The sequence below is a fragment of the Coptis chinensis genome, chromosome 7 (assembly GCF_015680905.1).
Source record: "Coptis chinensis isolate HL-2020 chromosome 7, ASM1568090v1, whole genome shotgun sequence".
NCBI lineage: Eukaryota > Viridiplantae > Streptophyta > Magnoliopsida > Ranunculales > Ranunculaceae > Coptis > Coptis chinensis.
This window is the reverse complement of record NC_141462.1, coordinates 38,268,805-38,278,415: the sequence shown is the minus strand read 5'-3', so window position 1 is coordinate 38,278,415 and position 9,611 is coordinate 38,268,805. Positions and strand designations below refer to the sequence as shown.

Below are 9,611 nucleotides of genomic sequence, written 5' to 3'. Positions count from 1 at the left end.
CTCTTTTTATGCTTATTGAAATGATCGAGTTGTCATCATCTCTTAAATACAATGTTCTAAAAGACGTTAGGCAGTAGTCGAGCAGTGGGTCGGGTGAGCGCCTAGCACTTAAGCCATCTAGGCAGCACCTAGACAGACTAGGCGCTAGGCGGTTTTTTTTCTTCTAATAAATATATTATAATATATAGTCACGCACACACCATACTACAAGAAGTGAAGAAATCAAACATTTACCATAATTCAAAAAATAAACACAAACAAAAGTACTTATTACAAAATGGTGTAACAGTTGAAGAAGGTGGCAAGTGATTTGCTCAAGTTGAATAGGGAGACTAAAGAATGACTTCGATCATATAAAACACATTCTCTTTCTTATAGTGGCATAAAATTTACATTGGGCTCTAGTCTTTTAAACTCATTCAAATCTTAAGCCTTTATGGGCCTTTTATTTTTGACATTCAATTATTTTTTGACTGCCTAGCTCATCGACTAATAGAACTGCCTAGACTCGCGCCTAGAGGCTGATGAGTATGCCTAGCCCACCTAGACCGCTTTTTGAACCAACTTAGGCCTAGTCAAATCGGTTGAGCCCCACCTAACACCTAGACCAATTTTTAGAACACTGATCTCATCAACTCTCAAATAGCTTTACCTAATCTTTCTTCGAGGTTAATCTCTAAATTAAACTCGCCAATGGTCTTAGTCCCCATACTTTGCAGCTGGAAAAAAAAACTTCATCTGGTAGCCGTTGGATGTTCCAACTTAGGGGGAGAGGGGTAATCCCTAAAAAATATGATGCTCTACTAATGGCCAAATTCTGCCAGAGTCTTGGGTTTTGATTCTTGACATAGTCATTAGGTAATCTTTAAGGGTGTGTTTGTTAAATTTTAAGTCATGGAAAGGAAAGGAAATAAAATGGGTGGTCCACTAAGGAATGGAATGGAATGGAAAGGAAATAATTTTAAATGGTATGTGTTTGGTAAACTAGGGAAAAGAAAGTAGAAAATGAGGAAAGAAATAATCATGTTTGTTTGCAAAAACTATGGAAAAGAATAATTGTATAGTTGGGTGTGCTAATAGTAAGTCCCTAGCTATCTATTTCCTTTTCTTTCCACAAAATTTTCAGGGGTTAGCTAAGGACACAAAACCTTTTCCATTTCCATGATTTTGTTTCCATGTGGAAAAGCCCATTTTTTCCATGGGTAAACAAAAGCCTTAAAAACTATGGAAAAGGTGGACCATTCTTATTTTCCTTTCCATAGTCTTGAATCATGGATTCATAGCCCATCAGCAAAGTTTTGAGATATGATGATATGTCGTTAAACATACCAAAATATCGGCACATCGTCAAGATGCCATTGAATTTCTCAAATAAACCAAAACATATAAATAGATTTCGTTCTTTCACATTTTCATATCAATCGTAAAAACTAGGGTTTGTCTCAAATTTCATCCTTGTTCGGCTCGATTCAATCCATCCCAATCCTACGATTCTCATTCAATCAATCTCATCTTCAAATCGAGTATATAAAGAGGTCAATCAAGCAATGAGTCATTGGAATTTTCATTATATTGGTTGGTTGTATTTTGGGGTTTCTAGAGAGGAAGTTGAGAAACTCCGGAAAAATAGGTATGGGTCGAAGAAGAAGCCGAAAAAATGAAGAAAGTGATGATTTTGATGATGAAGAAGATGATTTTCGTGGTAAAAAACGTTGGAGAAGTGAATTTATTGATGATATTGCTGAAGAAGATGGTGATTATGATGAAGAAGAGGATGATGAAGAAATCGAAGATGGTATTTTTTTTTTTTTTATTTATTTATTTTTTTGTTTCCTGTAAAAATTGATCGCCTGGTTTTTGTGATTTTTAATTTAATTAGGGATTTTGTTATTGTTATTATGAAAATCATAATCCTCTGGTTATGGAATTTGCAAATTGATAAATTACTGTAATTTAATGCATTTAAAATTATTACTTTTTTAAGAACTTTGAAATTTAACATATTTCCTAGAAACTGTTTAGTATGTATTGAACATTTGATTAGGGTTTTGATGATTATTATGATGATGCATTGAAATTGGTTGTACAATATTTGTTGCATAGTTTAGTTAGGGTTTGTTCGTGATTATTATTATGAAGACACAAGTTGATTTTTATTGGCATATGACCAGCTGGATTACTTTCTATTATCTTCTTTGGTTTTGCAAATTAACATAGTTACGGTTTCCTGTAACACATTTGTTATAAAAGTACTGTTCTTAAGAACTTTAGAAATTATCTAGGTTACATTGACACGGGCACGCGTGTGGGTGTCCGACACGGATACGGGGTGTCGGATACGGCGAGCAGTTGAAGATCGACACGGGGACACAGATAGGAATAATTAATTAATTTTTTAATAATTATAAATTTATTAAATTAGATGGTAAATCAGAAATTCGAGGTAAATTAAATACAATATGTGTCTGTGTGTGTCCGACACGGGTACGGACACGGACACATGGATACGTATCCGACACAGATTTTTTTCAAAATATGGCGTGTCCATGTAACCTAGGAAATTAGCATATTTTCCAAAATCGTTTTGATTGACTAGAAGAGATTTAATATTAGGGTTTGGTTTAGCGGCTGTGTTTGAGTGTTGTGAAGGGTATGAGGGTGAATGGAAATATAACAGGAAAAACCTGTTATTGGATTTAATTGGTGGTGAGATTCCATAGCAAAGAAAGTCTGTTTTCATGATTTGACATAAAAAACGACTTTAAGGCTTTCTCCATCATATGATTTCTGCTTCCAGCGAAACAAATTTTCACATGGTGTCAGTTGTCTAAAGCTCTTTAGGTTTGCTTGCTGGTTGTGTTCTCTTGATTATGTTTGGAATTACGTCTCTGTGCTTTTCCAAAATGCGACTAAATACCTGTGACATCACAACATTGAACAACACTTGGAACACCACCTTGTTAACTAACCACATGATTACATGCTTAGACCAAGTAATTTACATGAATGAGACTTTGGTAGAGGCATTGCAAGAGTTGTTCTATCATTTCATTCTTTTAGTGTACATCTCTTTATTCATTATCAATGATTCTCGGGAACTTGAAATGTAGGCTTCATAGTCGACAGTGGTGCTGAACTGCAAGAGGAAGATGATGGGAGAAGGAAAGAACGGGGTCCTTTCTTTCCACAGGAAGAAGAGCTAGAAGATCTTGAAAAACTTGAGCAAACTATTCAGAATCGGTATGGCCCAGAGTATGGAGATTATGACGACGAGATGAATGTTGAGCAACAAGCTCTTTTGCCATCAGTCAAGGATCCTAAGCTGTGGATTGTGAAATGTCTGGTATGATACTTTGTCATATGTCTAGTCTCAATTTTTATTTATTTATGTTCTGTGGAAGGCAATTGCTTTTTGTTGAAATCCAGTCTGTTAATATGTTGTTATTATTAGATCGGTCATGAGCGGGAGGCTGCTGTGTCTCTGATGCAAAAGTCTTTTAATAAAGGATCTGTAGTTCAAATCAGGTCTGTCATTGCTCTTGATCACCTTAAAAACTACATATATGTCGAAGCAGACAAAGAGGCTCATGTAAAAGAGGTATTCAGATATGAACTTGTTACTTCTCATTTGACATCTAGCCATCTAGGTAGTACTTAATCAAAAAAGCTATTCGAAAATAGGAGTCAATTACTGATTTTTTTTATCTTCTCAGGCTTGCAAAGGTTTGCGCAGTATATATTCTGCAAAAGTAGTGCAAGTGCCAATAAAAGAAATGACTGATGTGCTCTCAGTTGAAAGTAAAGCTATTGATATTTCAAGGGATTCTTGGGTCCGCATGAAGACCGGGATTTATAAAGGGGACATTGCTCAAGTAATGGTTTCTTAGATACTTTTTACGTGCTATCTCAATATGCATGTTTTATATATTTTTTCCTGATGTTCAGCTTCTCTTTTGCAAGGTTGTGGATGTGGATAATGTACGACAAAGAGTTAAGGTCAAGCTAATCCCTAGGATAGATTTACAGTCTCTCGCTAATAAATTGTTATGTTTTTCTCTTGTAAGTAGAATAAATCTCATTTTCCATGGCATACATGTAATACCTTTGATGACCTCTTCTGTTGATTTGGAGGTTTGTGTTCCCTGCTTCATGTACAGTTGTTCATACTAGGTTTTAGGATCGAGTAGTAACATTCTAATTTTTACGTGGATTGAAGTTATAAGAATCAGAAGATGTTGAAAAATGATATTTTATTCCTTTTCTGTGTACCATTTATTTTATCCTTTTTGGTAGTAAATTATTCAGTAGTGGTCAAGAAAGAGGGGGCAGATAATGGTTAACTGTTATAATGTGTGTGCAAGAAGAAGAGAGAATTTTACATATTTTTTTTGGATAACAATGTGTCTAAGGTGTCGAAATTCTCTCTCCTCTCCACTGTCAGCGCAATACTTCTCTTGGGGTTGAGAAGCCATTGGTGGGTTTATTCCTTACTAGGATGTTGTGCAATAAACCCACTACTCATTCTATTACGTGGACCATTTGGCTGGAAAGAAATCAAAGTATATTTTAAGACAACAAGCTAAATCATATCATTTGCAATTGGGGTTGGGTATCTCATCTTCCTACTGTTAGGAGTATTGATTCCAGTTGTAACTGATTGGGAAGCTAAGAAAGTTGTTTAAGAAACTACGGGTGGGTAGTGTGAACCTCCCACACTATGATATTCTGATAAAATCTTGTTTTATCAACAACATCTTGGCTGTTCAAATGTTATTCATTACTGAGGATTTTTTTTTTTCAGGACGGTAGAGAATTTGTGAAGAAGAAAGTTGTTCCTGCTCAACGTCCTATGAACATTGATGAAGCAAGGTTTTTGTTTATCTGTCTATTTAATTCTTTTGTTTTTGTTTGTGTGTGTGTGCTCTCAATGTGACGTAAGTGAATCTAGTCTCACAAAGTTTCTGCTTCCTGTCTACAGCGAGATGCATATTCGTGTCGTGAGCAGGAGAGACCCAATCACTGGTGATTACTTTGAGAATATTGCTGACATGATGTTCAAACACGGTTTTTTATTCAAAACAGTGTCAATGAGATCAATTAGCTCACAGAACATACAGCCAACATTTGATGAGTTTGAGAAATTTTGGAAGCCGAAGGACGGATACTATGATATAGCTAGTTTTTCTACCCTTGCTGTGAGCAGAAGGAAATGCCATTTCATGAAGGGTGATGCAGTTGTTATTATCGAGGGAGACCTCAAGGATTTGATGGGATGGATTGAAAAAGTAGAGGACGAAATTGTTCATATCAGACTGAAAATGAAGGGCTTGCATGTAAGTGCGACTGTATCTTCTTGTTTAGTTTTCATCTCAGAGTATAATGAGTATATTGATAAGTTGAACACTCATATGAGAACTTCATAACTTATACAGTTAAATCATTTTGTAGGAAACTATTTGTATAAACAAAAAATCCCTTTGCAAATACTTCAAACCTGGGGATCACGTGAAGGTTGTTTCTGGTGCTCGGGAAGGTGTGACTGGTATGGTTATCAAGGTTGAGGGCCATGTGCTTATTATTGTATCTGATATCACCAAGGAAGATGTGAGTGGTGTACGCCGATTAATTTTTTTATTTTATTTTATTTTTGAAGCATAGGTTGTTCATTTCAAGGCCTGGTGCACTAATAGGTTTTTTTACTTGTTGCTTTCAGATCCGAGTGTTCTCTGACCATGTAGTTGAGAGTTCTGAAGTGACTACAGGTGTTACTAGACTTGGAGACTATGAGCTGCGTGATCTTGTGTTGCTCAAGTAAGTTACTGTATATTTTACGTGTCTGCTGCTCCTTTTATATAGTTGCTCTATTCTCACACATTAGTTTGATTTTGCTGCAGTAACGGATTTGGTGTAATTATACGTGTAGAAAGTGAAGCATTTCAGGTAAGGAGATTTGTTAATGTGTTTGTTTGTCTCCACCATCCCCTCTCATCTCCTCTGTTATTGATTGCTGAAATCCTTAACATCTTTTGCAGGTTCTTAAGGGAAATGCGAATAAACCTGAGGTTGTATTTGTCAAGTTGAGGGAGATCAAAAGAAAGATAGAGCACAGGTTCAGTCGGGCTAATAATATTGTTTGTGAGAAAGATGTGGTGAGGATTGTCAAGGGTCCATACAAAGTGAGATTTTACTTCTTTTGGAGTTTATTAACAAACTTCATACATTTAGTATGCTTGACCGTTCTTATCAATGATCAACAGGGGAAACAAGGGTCTGTTGATCGCATACACGGTGGGGTTTTGTTCATCAAGGATCGGCATCACCTTGAGCATGCTGGTTATATATGTGTCAAAGCCCAATCTTGTACAGTTATTGGTGGCACTCGCGCCGATGGTGGCAGACACGTAAGTAGTTTGAACTCGTAAGTCATATTTTGGAAGTTTATCATTATAATATTTGATAATATAGCCCATTCTTTTGGTCTTTGCTTAAGCTTGTTTCTTATTGTTTTGATCAACTGCTTTGTCAGGGCGATTCATATCCACCCAGGGCTGTGCCAAAAATTCTTCAAAACTGTATAAGGCCACCTGGTGGACCTCCAACTGAGTGTATGTTGCAGATTTATGACTTGATTTTCTGCATCCCAATAAAAGTGCATTCTTTGCTTTTTTTGTTAGTTCCCTGCTCTAACTTCAGTCAATAATAATGATGTAGATGGTGGAGGACACAGGGGTGGAAGAGGCCATGATTCTTTGGCTGGTAAAACTATAACAATTCGTTCAGGCCAGTACAAGAGTTACCGTGGGCGTGTTGTAGATTGTAAGGGCCAGTCAGTACGGGTTGAATTGGAATCCCAGATGAAAGTTGTTATTGGTAAGTCTTGTTTATGTGTGACGTTATTATTATCTTCTTGTATTCTTCTTGATTATATATTAAAACAAATTATGTCACATGTGCAGTTAGTCACAACCAAATTTACGATCATGTGGCTGTTTCCACTCCATACTGGTAATAATATATTAGTGTCTTGTTTATCATCTTACAAGCTAGATTGTTTGTGGAGCTTTCTGATGTCTCCATCTTAGCAGGGAGACACCACACAATGGTTTGGGAAGTGAGACTCCAATGCCCCCAAGAACTCCACTTCATCCGTATATGACTCCTATGCGAGATCCTGGAGGTTTGTTCCTCTTGTAACCGCACTCTAGTAAAATTTGATACACACACATGCTCGCCTTCTGGCCACATATAGTTGGCATGAAATCATCCCTTTGTTTGATGTTTCTACTGCAACGCCTATTCATGTTGGTATGAGAACACCTATGCATGATCAAGCTTGGAATCCTTATGTTCCAGTGAGTCCTACGAGTTATATGTTTTGATTTTTCTCTTTTTCTTTTATATTGTAAGTCGGGAGGAGATTTAAACCTTTATAATGGGGATATGATCTTTTGGGATGAGACAGGGTCATGTGACTCTCCTTGAAATTTTCATGGTCAATGAATACCATATCTCGTAATTAACATTGTAAAAACATTCTTGCCTGGCCATGCAACATCTTATGTTTTACACTTTTACTTGTAGCTATATTCAGACCTGAGATTTTGCTAACTTTAAGTATACACACAGGTGTGGGTATTGTTACTATATATGTGAAGCTCTATTCCCTAATTATGCAGCCCCTGCTTTGATTGATTTATATATGTTTTTATTTGATTAAGGTGACTTTTGTGGTGGTCTAGTATGTAGTCTTACAACTTAAGCTGTGATGCATGGTTCATACTAATAAAGTAATAAGCTTTGAAATAGCTCTTCTAGTAGAATTGACACATCCACTGTAGCATTCTTAAACTAAAATGATACAGCTTGACATGTTTCCTGTTAACTGGTTTATTTCTAAAGGTTTGAAAGTGAAGATTGAAGAATGTAACAATCAACAAGGAAACAACCCCCATATAAGAAATTGAAGATGCAAGGAACAAAAAACATTGATGATGTTTAAACTTGGTCTGGATTGCATAAAAGCATGTTAATAAATGCTTATATTCAGTGCTTAGAACTTGTGAACAATGGTTGATTTTCAGTGTGAAAGTTTCTCCCTGTCGTTTGGATAAGTCCTAATAGGAGAAACAAAGACAAAAAACATGTTATTTATAATTTGATATTGCTATTTAAGCATACACTGAAAGAACCGAAAATGGTTAACACGGGCATTGAATGCCGATTTCCTGTTGAAGTATATGAAAGTACAGTTTTGATATGACAATGTGCTAGTTTTCAGTCCACTCATTGTATTTTACGTCAAGCTCAATGTAGTATATGTCATTTCCAGCCTTTACCAAAAAAATTAAAAATAAAGTCATTCCAGCCCAATGCTGTGTCAGAATATCAACATATGCCGTTTTCTTAGCCATTGAAATTTTAACCAAGACGGCATTTGGAGTTTTGGAGTAGCTATGCTAAGCTATACGCGTTATTTGAAAAGCAGGGAGTGGTTTTGGTTATCTGAAACTACTATATGACAGATTGTCATTCAATCTAAGTAGTATCTTTAAGTTCCATTGGTGGTATTATGCTGGCAAGTCAAATGCTGGACAATTGAATATATGGGCCCATTCATATAGAAAAATTGTCTACAGTTTGGGGCAAACTGGTGCTTAATTATTTTGAAGCCATTTGAATGCGTGATAGGACATGCCGATTTTCCAGCCCAAAGTAGTTAGAAATGCTGATCTTTCAGCGTTTGAAATTTCATCTGAAATGGCATTTATGTGTAAAGAAACAGGGAATGATTTTGTTTGCTAAAACCAACAAGACAGATTCTCGTTTAATTTTATTATATTTGCGTTCCGTTTTTGTTAACCTTAATTCTTTACTCAAAGTGAATGTCAGTTATTGATTGCTGTGAATGCTGGTTGGGAAAAAATGATTGCATGTTGCTTTGGTTATATGTTTTGGAAGGATTTTATCTCATTCTCGTTTCTTTCTTCTTCTTTTTTGTTTGCATCAGATTGTAGATAGAGCCCGGATGTGAGGTTGTCCTCTTTGAAAGGAAAGTCTCCGGTTAATGAAAAAGACAGAATATATTGATGTCTTGATTTGTTTTTTATTTGGTGCATATTCTGATTTCGATTAAAAGGTTTCTGCTGGTGTATTTCAATTCTGAGATAGTTATATGTTTTTATCACGCTTCTGTTTATAGGTTTTGATGTCTTCCTCTTTTGGTATGTTGAGGGATTTGCTTGAAATTTTGAACGAACAGTCTGGATTACTGGGTTATTTTTAAATAAGAAACTTTGAAGTCTTTGTGTTTCCAGCTTATTGAAACTGTTGACTTTTTGGACTAAATGTTGTTTGTGGGTTGTAATCCCGAATGTTCTTCCTGCTATAGAACCTGCTACACTGCTTGTGCCGTGAATTATGGGAGCCTCTGCAGTTAATATCTACGCTCACAGCCACACTTGCATTCTTGTTCCTGTCCTTGCTTTGCCCCGCCAGTTAGTGAGGTTCAACTCACTAAGTGGAGGGTGAACTACAAGAGTTTGTAGTTGAAGAAATGATTTTTGTAACTATTTTGTTTCCTCCAGTATGCTGCTGTAGCTTAGGTTAATTTT

At 36.1% G+C, this 9,611-nt stretch overlaps 1 protein-coding gene across 6 annotated transcripts; it reads left to right on the top strand.

Annotated features, from left to right (window-relative positions):
- The first annotated feature begins 1,414 nt into the window (after nt 1-1,414).
- Nucleotides 1,415-9,318, top strand: LOC147487443 (putative transcription elongation factor SPT5 homolog 1). Of its 6 annotated transcripts, none has more exons than XM_086572206.1 (17): nt 1,415-1,795; nt 3,111-3,343; nt 3,452-3,598; nt 3,714-3,872; nt 3,961-3,996; nt 4,802-4,869; nt 4,979-5,333; nt 5,449-5,604; nt 5,714-5,811; nt 5,895-5,940; nt 6,033-6,176; nt 6,258-6,401; nt 6,527-6,605; nt 6,712-6,870; nt 6,957-7,005; nt 7,086-7,177; nt 9,008-9,318. In XM_086572206.1, the coding sequence occupies exons 1-17, from the start codon at nt 1,633-1,635 to the stop codon at nt 9,016-9,018; spliced, it is 2,139 nt and encodes a 712-aa protein (XP_086428332.1). In that variant the 5' UTR covers nt 1,415-1,632; the 3' UTR covers nt 9,019-9,318. The 6 variants fall into 6 exon arrangements, with proteins under 6 accessions (XP_086428332.1, XP_086428330.1, XP_086428329.1 ...); XM_086572204.1 differs by having other exon boundaries at nt 1,500-1,795; nt 3,961-4,044; XM_086572203.1 differs by having other exon boundaries at nt 1,500-1,795; nt 3,961-4,044; nt 7,083-7,177.
- Nucleotides 9,319-9,611: the final 293 nt, after the last annotated feature.

Bases quoted from the DNA above. Each gene is read 5' to 3' on its own strand.
- LOC147487443 (XM_086572201.1), top strand. From the start codon at position 1,633: ATGGGTCGAAGAAGAAGCCGAAAAAATGAAGAAAGTGATGATTTTGAT. The intron at 3,344-3,451 runs GTATGATACTTT...TGTTATTATTAG, and splicing joins TGTGGATTGTGAAATGTCTG to ATCGGTCATGAGCGGGAGGC. The intron at 4,045-4,801 runs TTATGTTTTTCT...TTTTTTTTTCAG, and splicing joins AGTCTCTCGCTAATAAATTG to GACGGTAGAGAATTTGTGAA.